Genomic DNA, 15,605 nt, shown 5'->3' with positions numbered 1-15,605 from the left:
ACATTCCAGGATGTCTGGCTCTAGGTGAGTGATCACACCATCGCGGTTATCTGGGTCATGAAGATCTTTTTTGTACAGTTCTTCTGTGTATTCTTGCCACCTCTTAATATCTTCTGCTTCTGTTAGGTCCATACCATTTCTGTCCTTTATTGTGCCCATCTTTGCATGAAATGTTCCCTTGGTATCTCTAATTTTCTTGAAGGGATCTCTAGTCTTTCCCATTCTGTTGTTTTCCTCTATTTCTTTGCACTGATCACTGAGGAACACTTTCTCATCTCTCCTTGCTATTCTTTGGAACTCTGCATTCAGATGGGTATATCTTTCCTTTTCTCCTTTGCTTTTTGCTTCTCTTCTTTTCTCAGCCATTTGTAAGGCCTCTTCAGACAACCTTTTTGCCGTTTTGCATTTCTTTTTCTTGGGGATGGTCTTGATCCCTGCCTCCTGTATAATGTCACAAACCTCTGTCCATAGTTCTTCAGGCACTCTGTCTACCAGAGCTAATTCTTTGAATCTGTTTGTTACTTCCACTGTATAATCGTAAGGGATTTGATTTAGGTCATACTTGAATGGTCTAGTGGTTTTCCCTACTTTCTTCAATTTAAGCGTGAATTTGGCAATAAGGAGTTCATGATCTGAGCCATAGTCAGCACAGGGTCTTGTTTTCGCTGGCTATATAGAGTTTCTCAATCTTTGGCTGCAAGGAATATAATCAATCTGATTTTGGTATTGACCATCTGGTGATGTCATGTGTAGAGTCTTCTCTTGTGTTATTGGAAGAGTGTGTTTGCTATGACCAGTGCGTTCTCTTGGCAAAACTCTATTAGCCTTTACCCTGCTTCATTCTGTACTCCAAGGACAAATTTGCCTGTTACTCCAGGTATCTCTTGACTTCCTACTTTTGCATTCCAGTCCCCTATAATGAAAAGGACGTCTTTTTTGGGTGTTAGTTCTAGAAGGTCTTGTAGGTCATCATAGAACCATTCAACTTCAGCTTCTTCAGCATTACTGGTTGGGGCACAGACTTGGATTACTGTGATACTGAATGGTTTGCCCTGGAAACAAACAGAGATCATTCTGTCATTTTTGAGATTGCATCCAAGTACTACATTTCAGACTCTTTTTGCTATCAGGTCTACTCCATTTCTTCTAAGGGATTCCTGCCCACAGGAGTAGACATTATGGTTATCCGAGTTAAATTCACCCATTCCAGTCCATTTTAGTTCACTGATTCCAAAAATGTCGATGTTCACTCTTGCCATCTCCTGTTTGACCACTTCCAATTTACCTTCATTCATAGACCTAACATTCCAAGTTCCTATTTAGTATTATTCTTTACAGCATTGGACTGTACTTCCATCACCAGTCATATCCACAACTGGGTGTTATTTTTGGTTTGGTTCCGTCTCTTCATTCTTTCTGGAGTAATTTTTCCACTGTTCTCCTGTAGCATATTGGGCACCTACCATTATTATTAGGCCAGAGTTTTTCTTGCCTTGAAGAAGTCCAGGAGATAAAACCCAGTATATACTCAATAGAGGAAGAAATCGTTTAATTGATCAGATATTTATTAAGTCACATTACAGATTTCATGTTCTGTGTCCAGTTGGAATCACTAACCCAAGTTTCCCCATTTCTGTATGAATGAAGGATTGATTTATTTCCCCATTTAAATAAGCATTCATGTAGGTCAGATAGCTTAACCTTACCTTCTCTTTTTCATTTTTAAAAGTTGACAGTAAACTGTAATAAATAGACAACAAAGTTCATTAAGTGCTAAAAAAAAAATGACTTGTTTAACCAGTGCTCATTTGGGTCATGAACAGAACCACACCCAATACCCTTGTTAACCCCACCCAGTCTCAGTGCCCTCTCCCTCCTGCTTTCCTCCTTCCCCCAGGAGCCTCTTTTTTCCTATTTTCTTGGATGTTTCTTTTTATTTTCTACTCCCTAATTATGAATCATTTATATATATATAGTTTTGTTGCTTTTAATTTTAGTTAAGTGAGATCATTTTGGTGCATTTTTGTTCGGGTTATTTTGGTGCAACATTGTGAGATTGGGTCACATGGTATGTGGCTGTGTTCATTCATTTTCATTGATAGGCAGGATTCCATTATACACATGTCTCACAATTTACCTGTCTTACTGTTGTTGGATATTGGGTTAGCTTCCAGTTGGGATGGCACATAAACACACATCTGTATGAAATATATACCTAGGGATACACTGTTGGATTTCAGGGAATATATATGTGCAACTATAAGAATCTGCAAAGTGGTTTTCCAAAGTGCTAACATTTTTTACTCATATTAGAGTGTCAGTTGTTCAATATGATGTGTTTATAGTGGTGTTTCTTCATAGTTTTAATTTACATTCCCTGATGACTAATGAAGTTGACTACCTTTTCGTAAGCTTATTGGCTATTCAGATGTTCTTTTTTCTGAAGTGTCTGTGTATGAGATATATGTTTTCAAAAATCTACAAGATACTGTTATTAGTACTGTTATAATTACTGTTACGTACAGTCAATATTTATTTAGATTTACTGGTGTATTTACCACTTTCTTTGTTCTTCAGTCCTTGCTGCATCTATCTAAGGTTATTCACCTTCATTGATATATAGGATTCCATGATGTAGATATATCACAATTTACTTGTTTTATTACTGATGAGTATTTATTTGGGTAATTTGCCAATATTGTTTTCTTTGTACCTGAAGAATTTATTTTAGTAAAATTCTGTTGGTAGCAAATTATTCTAATTTTAATTGTATGAAATATTGTATTCTGGCTCTTCATGAAGTAAGTTTCGGTGAGTATAGCATAGGCCTTGTGTTTTCTATCAGTCCCTTAAAGCTGTCTTTCCGCTTCTTCCACGGTTAAGAAGTCAGATGTCTGTCTTTGAGGGTCTTCTCTGGCTGCTTTTATGATTTTTTTTTTTTAAGTATCTTTATTTTTAGATTGTCTTTATTTTCTCTAGTTTTACTATGATTCTAGATATGCATTTCATCTTCTTGGGATGGCTTAGGTTTCATTGAGTTTCTTTAATTGGTGGTTGACTTTTTAAGTTCCAAGTAATTTTCATTCTCTGATTCTGTCCTATTGTCCCCCTCCTCCCTCACATCCTGGGACTCCAGCTAAACATGTTAGACCTACTCATTGTATCCACTGTGTCTCAAGTCCTGTACCCCCACCCGTTTCTCTATTTCCCCATGCTTTGTAGTTGAAGTTTCTTCTGACTTAGTGACTAAGCAACAACAGTACAAAGTTAAGTCTTATCAGATTCTTGCAGCCCCATGGACTGTAGCCCACCAGGCTCCTCTGTCCATGGGATGTTCTAAGCAAGAATACTGGAGTGGGTTGCCATTTCATTCTCCAGGGGATCTTCCACTTTACTAATTAAGTCTAACCTACCATTAAACTCATCCATTGATGCCTTAGTTCTTAATTCTCTGAATTCTGGTATCTTTTTCAACTCTGTGACATCATGTTTTATAGTTTCTTGTAGCTTTTAAATGTTCTTAACTCCAGCATCTATCTCCATGTGTGTAGTAAGCAGAACTTCTCTACAACTGTGTCAGATAATTTCCAGTGTAGAGTCTCTGCAGTGTCTTTTCTTTAGTTGTCTTGTCTTGATGTGTACCTACCTCACTGTTTTGTTATTTGCTGAGCATTTTATGAGAGAATTTGCTTTCAAGAATACTTCAAGACGTCGATGATGGTTGCTCCTCACCTTCCTCATACCGTAGAGGACAGCCCTTCGTGGAGGGAAGAGATACAGGGTGTTGCAGCTGGTTCTCTGCCTCTGGTAGCCACGTGCCTCCTCCCATTCTGCTTGCATCCAGCTGGCCTTTGTGGATCCAGCTGCCCTTTCTGGGTTGGCATCACCACTGAGGCAGAAAAAGCGCTACTCCCTTCTCAGAGCTCACATATTCTCCCTATTTCCTGCCTGATAATCAATAGCTGTTGGGTATTTTTCTAGTGGAAGCATTTTTAGTTTTGTGTACATTTTTTAACTGTCTGCAGCTAAAAAGTTGGTCCTAGCCATTTAGTCTGACATAAGCCTGAAGTCACCTTTTCTATAAGCTTAAATACTCCTAGGGCTTCCCAGGTAGTGGTAAAAAAAAAAACCCACCTGCCAATGCAAGAAAACGTTAGAGATGTGGGTTCATTCCCTGGGTCAGGAAGATCCCCTGGAGAAGGGAATGGCAACCCACTCCAGTATTCTTGCCTGGAGAATCCTGTGGACAGAGGAGCCTGGCGGGCTACAGTCCATGGGGTCACAGAGTCGGACACAACTGAGCGACTCAGCACACACTCCTGCCTGGTTTCCATCAGTGTTCCATCTCTGTTGCTTTTCCCCCCAAACCTCTAGATCATATTTCTCTTCATTTTAAAAAGGGTGACCACATTTATCAAATGATTTAAACAGTACACCCCTTTCCAGTGTAAGAGGGAAGGCTCACATGTGTAAGAGCCGTCTGTTAACGCAGGCAGGCAGTACAGAACTCTGTGACCAGAACTCTGTATGTAAGTATTCTGGTTTTTACTGAGCCCTTGTCAGTGAAATGGAGATAAAGCACTGTATAAAACAAACATGGTGACCTTATCAGAGGACAGGGAGAAGCTGGACACAGAGAAGCGAGGTGATTGAGACAAGTCAGCTGCGCTTTCTGTGCAGGAATGAAAATGGATGTGCTGTTATCAGGGCTGACGAGATGTTCACAGCCAGAGCAAGGCAAGCGGGGTCGGGCATCACCCACAACACGGGTGCCAGGCTCCTTGGGGGCACACTGCATCCACGGAGGCAAGCTGGCTCTGAATTACGGTTCTTGTACTTCAGTTGTGTGACCTTGAGTGCGGACGCTTTCTGAACCCCTCGTGCCTCCCAGGATAGTAACCTCAGTCTCGGTGGGGTGTGTCCAGCATCCAGCGTGCGTGCCTGGTGTGGATGTAAGGGCTCCGAGTGGCCCTCCTCTAGCTCTGTACTGTACACTCAGCTCTACGGTTGTTGCTGCTTTTATTTTGAGAGGGAGTTAGTCAGAATTGTGACTGTGTAACTAATTGTGATTCTGACAAGCGGGGTTGAGGCTCATTTCCTGCTTCTGACTTATTTTCTCTTTTAAAGGAAAAATGTGTTTATTTTCATCTTCTAAGCTTCACTCTGGTATCGGATCTACCCCTTAGAGGGAAAGGGCAGTAGTAACGTGGAGAAAGCAGAGTGTCAAAACCTAATCAGGTATCACCTTGACTAGTTGACTCCTTTTGCCTGCTTCCTCTGTTTATGTAAAAATAGAATGCATTTTTTTTCTAATACATATCAGTAGAACTTAAGGGCTTCCCTGGTGGTGCTAGTGGTAAAGAATCTGCCTGCCAATGCAGGAGACTTGGGTTTAGTCCCTGGGTTGGGAAGATCCCCTGGAGAAGGGAATGGCAACCCACTCCACTATTCTTGCCTGGAGAATCCGTGGACAGAGGAGCCTGGTGGGCTACAGTCTCTGGGGTTGTAGAGAGTCAGACACGACTATTCACACACAGCACAGAATTTGAGTAAACAGGGAGGTTTATTCCATTTTCATCTTTGATTTCACCTTTTTAAGGTTCTGTGGCCCGTGGCTGAGGCAGTTGGCCTGTACATTTTGGGTAATTTCCTGTCTTTCATCAACACTTAGAGTAGCTGAAACTGTGTTAAGCTGAAATGGTACACATCTTTCAAAGGGAGAGGTGATGAGGAAGCAGAGGCATTTTTGTCCACCTTCAGGTGCTAGAGGCTCGGAGGCATCTGGTGTCATTTCCTTCTCCGGAGGATCCTCCCGACCCGGGGATCAAACCTATGTCTCTTGCATTGGGAAGTGGATTATTTACCACTTGACCACCTGGGAAGCCCATGCAGCTGCAGGCTGATGGTTTAATCAAAGCAAAGAACAGTGCTGGCTCTGGGCAGGATGAGAGGAGCAGAGGGCGGTCAGGTCAGCACTTAGTGGGAAAGCTGTTTCTGCATTGTGGCCTCTGGGCTTATTGCTCCAAGGCCGACTGCCCAGAGCACCCAGTTCCCGGTAAACCTGGGGGAGATGCCTCCAGTTCGTGGACTGCCCCCTCCTCCCTGTCCTCGAGGCTGTGCTGCCCGCCGTGGGCTCTGCCAGCCGGGCACCCTGAGGACAGCTGCACAGAGGTCAGCTGCTCACCCTCCAGCCCAGGGATGGGCAGAGCTGCACGCAAGCCTTCGGGTAGAGAACCCGCTTACTTTGGAGACAGCCCACTGCCTGCTTGTCCTCAAGGGCAGAAGCCTGTGAGACAGCTGCCCACGTCAGTCCAGGCGCTCGGCTGACGTCAGCTGTGAGATGTAATTGCTTTTTCTTGGCTGTCTCGCAAGAGGAAAGTTACTGTGACGAGGAGCCCTGCTAACCAAGGAGAGCAGAAGGGGCAGAGCGTGGCCTCCCCCCACCCCGGGGATGGTGCGTTTTCCCTTCTAAGCTGGCTGAGAATGCTAATACTTTCACCAGCCTGTTCTGCAGAGGGTAGAAACAGAGGAAAATATTTCTTTCAAGAAACAGGAGGCACAGAGAGATACAAATGGGGAATATTTTTGTTTAAGTAAGAGGTGAGAGTCCAGGCTGGCTAAAGGTCAAACTTCTTTCCCCAAAATACTGATAGCTTCCCTGGTGGGCCGGAAGTAGACTTTCCATCTCAATGCTACTGATGTTACTGAAAACAAGGATCGGAGCTTGAAAGTGTGCCTTTGCTTCAAAAAGGTACATAGCAAGCAAAGCCTGAATGTGTCTCCTCCCTCAAGTTAGTAATGGTTTGCAGGCCCCATCTTCTGTATTAGGGCAGAAGCTGGGAACTGGGGAGTCTGGGTGCTCAGTGGGACTTTCTGTTGTTGTTGCATTGGGTCAGTTACAGCGAGGGCTTCTCTCTAGTTGTGGCACTCAGGCTTAGTTACACCATGCCATGTGGGATCTTAGTTCCCCAACCAGGGATCCAAGCCACAGCCCCTGCATTGGAAGATGGACCCCAGGGAGGTCCCTCAGTGGGACTCCTAACTGAGGAGCACTGAGCTGTGCCCCAGTAAAGCTGTTCGTTAACCAGCACACTGGGAGTGCACCAGATCATGGGACTTTGTGGTTGTCCAGGGGTTGTTGAATCCTGTGCTATGTGTAAGGAGTGGCTTCTCTCTTACCTCCACAGCTCTTTATGGTGGACAGATGTAGGCTGGGGCATGCCTGGGGAAGTAAAGCTCTCTGACCAGCTGCACATCTTCAGTCTGGTGCACTGTAGCCCACCAGGCTCCTCTGTCTTCAGGCATGAATACAGGAGTGGATTGCCATGCCCTCCTCCAGGGGATCTTCCCGACTCAGGGATCAAACCTGCATCTCTTACGTCTCCTGCACTGGCAGGCAGATTCTTTACCACTAGCGCCACCTGGGAAGCCCTCAATCTGGTTTTAACTGGTAAAGAAGATGGTAAAAATTACCATCATCTTTATTTGAAAGAGGAGATTTAAACTTGATTCCAGTGACTGAGCTGAGCAGAATCAAAAGGAAACATTAAATCTATCTTGTGACCTCATGTAGGTAGGAAGCTAGAAGCAACAGAAGTCTGATGGATGAGTTGGTCATTGTTGAAGCTGGGTACTGGGTATTTGGAGGTTCCGTCTACTATCACCTCTACTTTTGTTGTTTGAAATTCTCCATAATAGATTGTTTTAAGCCCATGGACAATGACATCTGTTCTGTAAAATTAGAAGTATAAAAAGCCAACCTCACACCAGTCAGAATAGCTATCATTAAAAAGTCTACAAATAATGGATGCTGGAGAGGATGTGGAGGAAAGGGAACCCTCCTACACTGCTGGTGGGAATGTAAGTTGTAGCCACTCTGGAGAACAGTATGGGGGCTCCTTAAAAAACTAAAAATAGAGTTACCATGTGATCCTTCAGTCCCACTCAGGGGTGTATATCTAGAGAAAACTAATTTGAAAAGATACATGCAGCCCAGTGTTCACTGTAGCACTGTCTGCAATAGCCAAGACATAAAAGCAATCTAAATGTCTGTTGACAGATGAATGGATAAAGGTATGGGGAGTGTGTGTGTGTGTGTGTATACAAATACACATTCACTCACATACATACAATAGAATATTAGCCATAAAAAAGAATGAAATATTGCCATTTGCAGCAACATGGATGGACCTATATAGATTATCATACTAAGTGAAATCAGACAGACACCACTCATATGTGAAATTTTTAAAAAATGACACAAATGAACTTATTTACAAAACAGAAATAGCCTCACAGAGAAAACAAATGTATGGTTACTAAGGAGGGGAGGGATAAAGTAGGAATATGGGATTAACAGATACACACTACTGTATGTAAAATAGATATCCAACAAGGACCTACTGTACCACACAGGGAGCTATACTCAACGTCTTGTATGTGTGTATACATAACTGAATCACTGCACTGGATACTTGAGACTAACACAATACTACAAATTAACTGTACTTCAGTTTTTTAAAAAATCCACTTATAATTGTAGAAATCAGGGAGCTATTGTTTAATAGATAGACTTTCAGGTTTACTGCTATAGACTGGATGGTGGTGAGCGTTGAGCAACAGTGTGAAGGTACTTAATACCAGTAAATTGTACAGTTAAAAATGGTTAAAATGATAAGTTTATCTTACGTATTATTACAGTGTCAAAAAGTACCAAACAAAATGGCTTCCACCAAACAGAAAACATTTTTCACAACCGCTTCCTAGGTAAGCAACTTTAAGACTGGCTACTTCATGATTCAACAGTATCGAAAAGGACCCAGGGTGTCTTCAGCTGCCCACTCTGCCAGCCTCCACCCACCTGCTTCATCCTTAGCCAACTCCCTCGTAAGCTACCTGCCCCAGCCAGAAATTTCTTTCCAACAGACTCACAGATACAGAGAAAAAACAAGTGGTCACCGCTGGGGAGAGGCAAAGTAGGGGTAAGGAACTAAGAGGCACAGACTACCATGCATGAAATAAATAAGCTACAAGGATAGATTGTATAGCACAGGGCAGCAAGCCAGTATTTTATCATAACTGAAACTACTCCATTTAAAGAATTTTGAGGGACTGTGTTGTACGTGTGCAGCTAGTATTATGAATCAACTATACTTCAATTAAGAAAAAAAGAATTTCTTTCCAAAAGAACATACATGAAAAGAGAAAGAAAGGCTTCCAGAATCATCACACATCACTCAGCATCCCCACTTGATTGTCCTAACAGCCATTTTACCTGCAGCACGGCCGAAGCCAATCTCCTGGTGTCCTCCCCACCCCCTCTCCCTGCATCTTTCAGTCTCACTAACTGGCAATTCATTCTTCCTCCAAATCTATCCTTATTCAGCCAAAAATCTTAGAGCCATCTTGGGCCCCTCTCTTCACACCCATCAGCAGATTCTTCTAACTCTCCCTTTTGCGTATTTCACGGTTTCAGCCACTCTTCACGACTTTGATTCTGCTTTGGGCCACCTCCATCTCTTACCTGGATTGTTGCAGTAGCTTCTTAACTGGTCTCTGTTTCTGCCCTTGGTTGTGTGTATCTGTGCTTAGTCGCTCAGTCGTGTCTGACTCTTTGCAGCCCCATGGGCTGTAGCCCACCAGGCTCCTCTGTCCATGGGATTTCCCAAGGGAGAATACTGGAGTGGGTTGCCATTTCCTCCTCCAGGGGATCTTCCCAACCCAGGGATTGAACCCTGCATTGCAGGAGATTCTTTTACTATCTGAGCCACCAGGGAAGCCCCCTGCCCTTGGTTACTCACTCACTCACTGAACAAATACATGTAGGCATTGTTCCAGGTACTAGCAATTCTGCAGGTAAAAACCCTGCCCTCCTGGTACTTTCCTTCTGTTCTCAAAATAGCATCCAGAGAGATCTCTTTCAAAGGTAGGTCAGTCATGTCACTTTCCTGATCAGAATCCTTAAATTATGCTACAGTATGTGCATTGCAGCTGAAGTGAGGAAAAGCTTGTTTTAATCTTAGGGTGCCTCTGCCTAAACGCTGTCATGTCACAGAGCAAAGTTCAGTTTGAATGCAAACTTTAAAGTGGAAGAAAGGATGACAAAAGTCATTTCTAGCATGTTTGTGTGTTTCTAGTATTCTAGAAACAGAAAGCTCTGCGCTGAATGACTTCAGAGACATCTGTGTGATACACTGATCACTCTGGTAATGGTTTCTTAACCACCTACCTCTCATCCTTTTTCCTTATTTTGTTGAATTCTTTGTATAAATAGAGCTGTCAAAACTCATGGAACATCTATTAAATGGATGTACACCCTCATGGAATTTTTTTTAACCCAACTATAATGTACATGAATAAAGTACAATGTTTTCAGTATACCATGTAATTTGTGTGTGTGTGTAAGTTCCCATGTATTAAATAACTTCTAACCCAGATCAAGATACACCATTTTCAGCACTCCAGAACACTCCCTTGTTCCATCTGTCAATCCTTATTGTCTTCCAAATATAACCAGTATTCTGACCTTTATCACCATAAAATTAGTTTTGCCTGTTTCTGAACTTTCACTGATGGACTCATACATCTGATTTCTCTCGTGCAAAATTAGATCTGTGAGATTCATCCATGGTGTTGGAGGTGGCTCTAGTTCCTGCTTTCCTGTTGCCTCACTAGTATTCCACTGTGTGAACATCCTGTACTTTATCCATTCTACTGTTGATCGGTATTTGGATTATTTCCTATTTTGGATGTTATGAGTATCCTGCCTTTTGTCGGCTATAAGCATTTGTTTCTCTTTTCACTCTGGGAATGTGACTGCTGGGACATAGGACCTCTTACAGATACAGAACTTTAGGAGATAATGCAAACACTAAAGTGGTTGTACCCTCTGACGGGGACTTCCCAGGTGGCGCTAGTGGTAAAGAACCCGATTGCCAATGTAGGAGACATAAGAGACTTGAGTTCGATCCCTGGGTCAGAAAGATCCCCTGGAGGGGAGCATGGCAACCCACTCCAGTATTCTCGCCTGGAGAGTCCCATGGACAGGGGAGCCTTGCGGGCCACAGTCCATGGGATTGCCAAGAGTTGGACAGGACTGAAGCGACTTAGCACGCACGCACCTACCCCCTGAGAGGCATGATATGTCTTCCTGGATCCAGTGGGTCTGAGCAGCCTGACCCATTATTTGTTCATGTTTCTGTCTTCCCCCAGCTCCACCCCAAACCACAGTGCTGAACAGAAATGGTGATTAGAACACAAAAGACAAGGTGAAATTGTACAAGTAATCCTAGGATTCAAAGGGAAATTCTCCAGTGACCTCTTACTACACGACAATTCTGTTGTTACCTCCATCACATCAGCTTCAGTTCCGTTTTCATGATACTTGAAAGATTTTGAAAAGGGATGGGAAACAAAACACGACGGGAAGGCTGTTCCTAAATGGCAAATGTTCGGGCTAAAGAATGAGGTTAGACTGGAGAGGGCTAGCAATGGCCTGATTTCACACACAATATTGATCACTGGGAATACAAAGTGATGAACAAGATACATAGAGCTTCCACCACAGGGGCAGAGGGGAGGTCAGCCAGCATCACAGGGCCCCGCGGTGAGAGCTGTGGGGCAAAGCACTGAAAAGAAAAATGCCAGTGTCTTCCTTTACATTACACACAGTAAAACTACAACACTACTGACACCAGAAATAGTGTTTTCCACACATCGTGTGATTCTGTGGCAGCAGCTGGCTGGCCCACAATTAACTCAGTTCTCACACTAGCTCCCTAGAGATGGCGTCAGACCCCACAGGTTATGTGTTCAGTTCCCAAGACCGCCCCCACTTTGGATGCGAATCCCAAGTCTAGATAGTCAGCATGCCTCTGACCAACCAGTTCCAGATCAGAGGATCCCACGCCACTCCCCAGGGTTTAATTCATTTGCTAGAGAGCACAGCATGGGCCAAGCCTGGAAGCTAGATAAAGAGCCAGACATGGAGGGAACTAAAACTTCATCAAGGCTGAAGCATAGCGTTTCCAGGGAGAATAGTAGCAAGAGATGAAGCTAGAAAAACCATCAGATATCAGATCATTAGAAGTTTTAAAATAATAACAAGCAACCAGTGTTTCAGAAGAATCAACTTTTTCCAGACTCTTGGACTTAAGCACATCTCAAGGACCATCTCATTTACCATTCACCATCCTTAAAACATAGGTACATTATTACAGATGATAAAATGTAGGTGCAGGGAAATTAAATAATTGGCCAAAGCCACAGCCCTTAAAACGACAGGTCTAGGCCTTAAACCCATGTCTAACTGATCAAAAGCCCATACTCTTAACCACTCATATAGATAATTGGAGAAGGAAATGGCAACCCACTCCAGTATTCTTGCCTGGAGAATCCCAGGGACAGAGGAGCCTGGTGGGCTGCTGTCCATGGGGGTCGCACAGAGTCGGACATCACTGGCGCGACTTAGCAGCATAAAGATAATACCACATAAACCATGCTTTATCCTCCTGGGAGCTCAACTTCTTATATGTGTTCATGTTTTATTAGAGAGACACCATTTACAATAATTTTCTCAAATGGAAGTAATATATAGATTCCTTTTCAAGAAGAAAAAGTTTACAGACCTTTAGTAGTTGACTTAAATCACCTAATGTTCCTTAAAACGTAGGCAAATAAAATGTCAGCGTAAGTTCCTAGTGCTTAAACTGCTTGTATATCAGAATAAGTACACCAAATTAATCTCCCCCAAAATGTATAAAACAAGGTGCAGATTAAGTACCACTGATTTCATGTCACTGACATTGTTTTGCGGAAACGGTCGCTCTGGAGGAGTGAGTGGCACTGACACTTCTCTGGGTCGGGGCATCAAGCCTGCGGAGACCCCACGTCCCACACCTGTCCCCTTGTCCAGGCAACCACGACGCCGTCTGGCTTCACTCGGAGTGTGGACACCGCACACAGTAGGTCCACCACTCGCCCTTCACCTGCAACGTCTAACGCGGTGCTGCCTGATGCCCACGGATTGTAAACCCATCAGCTCGGAAATGCAGTTTCTATGCTTTCAGTGCAGCTTGAATTCAGAATTCATAACAGTTCCAGACTTACCTAAATGAGATTCAACCTGGACTGGACTCTGGTCTGTGAGTGAGCGGGATACTGAAGGAGGACACCCCAGAGGGACGCAGGCGCTGGCTTTTCAGGGTTACTGAAGTCACACTTGGGCGTCCCAGGCGGCAGTGGTTGTAAAGGACCTGCCTGACAATGCAGGAGACATAAGAGGTGCGGGTTTGATCCCTGAAGTTAGGAAGAGCCCCTGGAGGAGGGCATGGCAACCTCCTCCAGTTTTCTTGCCTGGAGAAACCCACAGACAGAGGAGCCTGGTGGTCTATGGTCCATGGGGTCACAGAGTCGGACACAACTGAAGTGACTTGGCACACATGCAAAGTTAAGCTTAATAGAGATTCTGACTTCTGTTTTTTCTGCTTCTTCACAGGTGTTGGCACCAGGAATTATTACAGAAAGATTGGCTACAGATTGCAAGGTCCATACATGGTAAAGACGCTAGAATAACACCACACCAGTCCACCTTGAGGCATCTCCTCCCTAGCAGGAAACAGATCCAGGATGTCTTGAAAACTCAGCACAGAGGCTGAGCAAAGCAAATGGACCTCCCTGAGCCCCTGGCAGGAGGCTCCCCCTCGCCCTGGAGCCTGGAAACCTTGCTTAGGGCTGGGTCGGGCTTCTACTAACCAAGCCCATGGAGCCTGGACACTCAGACCCCCCCACAACACCCGCTCCTGCATGTTCTCAAGATGCCACCTGTTTTCGAGGCTTAACTCCTGTATCTAGTTTCTCAGTTTTGCATGAGACTTGCAAGTGACCTAACCGTGACTCAGGCAAAGAGACAAAAAGCAAGTTAATCAACTCATTTGGACACCACGATTCATGAACTAAAACTGGCTATGTCACTTAAGGAGTAAACTTAGGGGTAGATTATTTATATAGAGTGTAAACAAAGAGTCGTGTTGGGATCGTGTGAAAACTGTCAGACATTGATCTCTGTCCTGTTACTATAATACGTACGCATTCCAGCACTAGTTTAAAAAATGAGCTTTCGTTTTAAATGGCAATCATTGTCGTTCCTGCGCTGCTGTTTGAAATAACTGTGATCGGGAGAGAACAGGTGAGGGTTCAAGCTTGAAACCAGCCTTTCTCGGTTCACAGGCTACCATCTACAAAGGGCCATTACAGCCATCCATGTATTTCAGGATTTTTATTGCCTGTACTTCCCTCACACTTGACAACTGCAACACACCGTGGGCGGCACTTTCGTCCAGAGAAGCGTTTGACGTCCCCGTTGGGCTGCCCTGAGCAGGCTGTCTGCCGCACACATGTCTGAGCTTGTGTGTCCCTAAGTCAAGGCATGTATCCACAGCCACTCTTCCCTGCATTTTAATTCTTTCAGTTTTAAATGGAGAAAGGTCAGAGTTAAACTCATATATGAAAGTTAAAAAAAAAAATACTGGAAACAGGCCCAAATCTAAAAATAGGAGAAAGATCGGCTTTTTCAAAGCAGCATCTTCTAGGACTGCCTCTCTGTGACTTCCAGGTAAGCTATTAAGTACACTCAGCCTGGAAAGGGTCTGTTCTTAAGAGCGTGGCTTAACCTGCATCCTTGGGATTCGGTGGCATTTTACAAAAAGGTTTAGTAAAGAGAGTTGATTCCTCTAAAGGTTTGAAAAATAAAATCTTCAACACAGAAGGAAGAATCATGTAAGGCTTTTTCTCTCCTCTCCCTGACACAGGGACATTTGCCATGAGTTTACAGGTTCGGGTTTCTTATCTCCGGCACTGTCCATTTCCTCCTGGGTGCTGTTTGCCTTCTTGTTAAAATGCCACCAGGCAAATGGCATCAGCTCCCTTTTCAACACGCTGCGTAACTCCAGAGTTACAAGCACCATTTAGGGAATTCATCTACTCCTCAGTTTTGAACCAAACTGAGGACACTAGCCCCATTTTAGTGTGGACACTCTTTACTTCCAATCACTGTGTCCTTTTCTTTACTAATTAAAGCAGACCCACAATGGATGTCAGATAGGTCACAAATAAGCTGCTCTAGTTAGCATGAAATTCAGGTTAACTCACGTTTAAGCAGAATGCCTTCCCCTGACTTCCGAAGACTGTTCTTGGCATCTCTGGTGCCTGGCAGTTCTAGAGATGTGTGGTCTTGATCAAATGGACTGCCTCATAAGAAACATCAGCTAGGCGTTATCCCTTCAGCCTCAGCATGAAGCCTATAAAGCTGCAGTTTGTGTGTCTGATCTGTATTGAGCAACTCCTTAGCAACCACCTCAAGCCCAGTCAGCTAGCTCTGCTTTTGAGTTTTTGTTAAATCACTTGGGGAGTTTGTTTTGTTTTTTTTTTAAATCAAGCCCTTATCAAAAACAGACAAATCTATTTGCATTAAAAATGAGATTTTAAAAATTCATTATTGCAAAGTAAAAGAGCCTGGTAGAACTCACTGTTTCTCAGACTTGGGAATGAATGTGGAGTCCTTTTAAAGGAATAAATTCCTACTGACCCAGAAGAATCCTGAGAAGTAC

General features: G+C 43.7%; 1 protein-coding gene across 3 annotated transcripts in view; it reads left to right on the top strand.

Annotated features, from left to right (window-relative positions):
* ELP3 (elongator acetyltransferase complex subunit 3) overlaps positions 1–14,132 on the top strand; it is a 121,163-nt gene extending 107,031 nt beyond the window's left edge. For all 3 annotated transcript variants that reach the window (XM_065908253.1, XM_065908255.1, XM_065908254.1), the window contains one exon: positions 13,496–14,132. In XM_065908253.1, the coding sequence (XP_065764325.1) occupies positions 13,496–13,572 (77 nt within the window). In that variant the 3' untranslated portion in view covers positions 13,573–14,132. The remainder of the gene's footprint in view (positions 1–13,495) is intronic.
* The last annotated feature ends 1,473 nt before the right edge of the window (positions 14,133–15,605 follow it).

This window comes from Muntiacus reevesi, chromosome 17, assembly GCF_963930625.1.
Source record: "Muntiacus reevesi chromosome 17, mMunRee1.1, whole genome shotgun sequence".
Lineage (NCBI taxonomy): Eukaryota > Metazoa > Chordata > Mammalia > Artiodactyla > Cervidae > Muntiacus > Muntiacus reevesi.
This window is presented reverse-complemented; position numbering and strand designations above follow the sequence as displayed.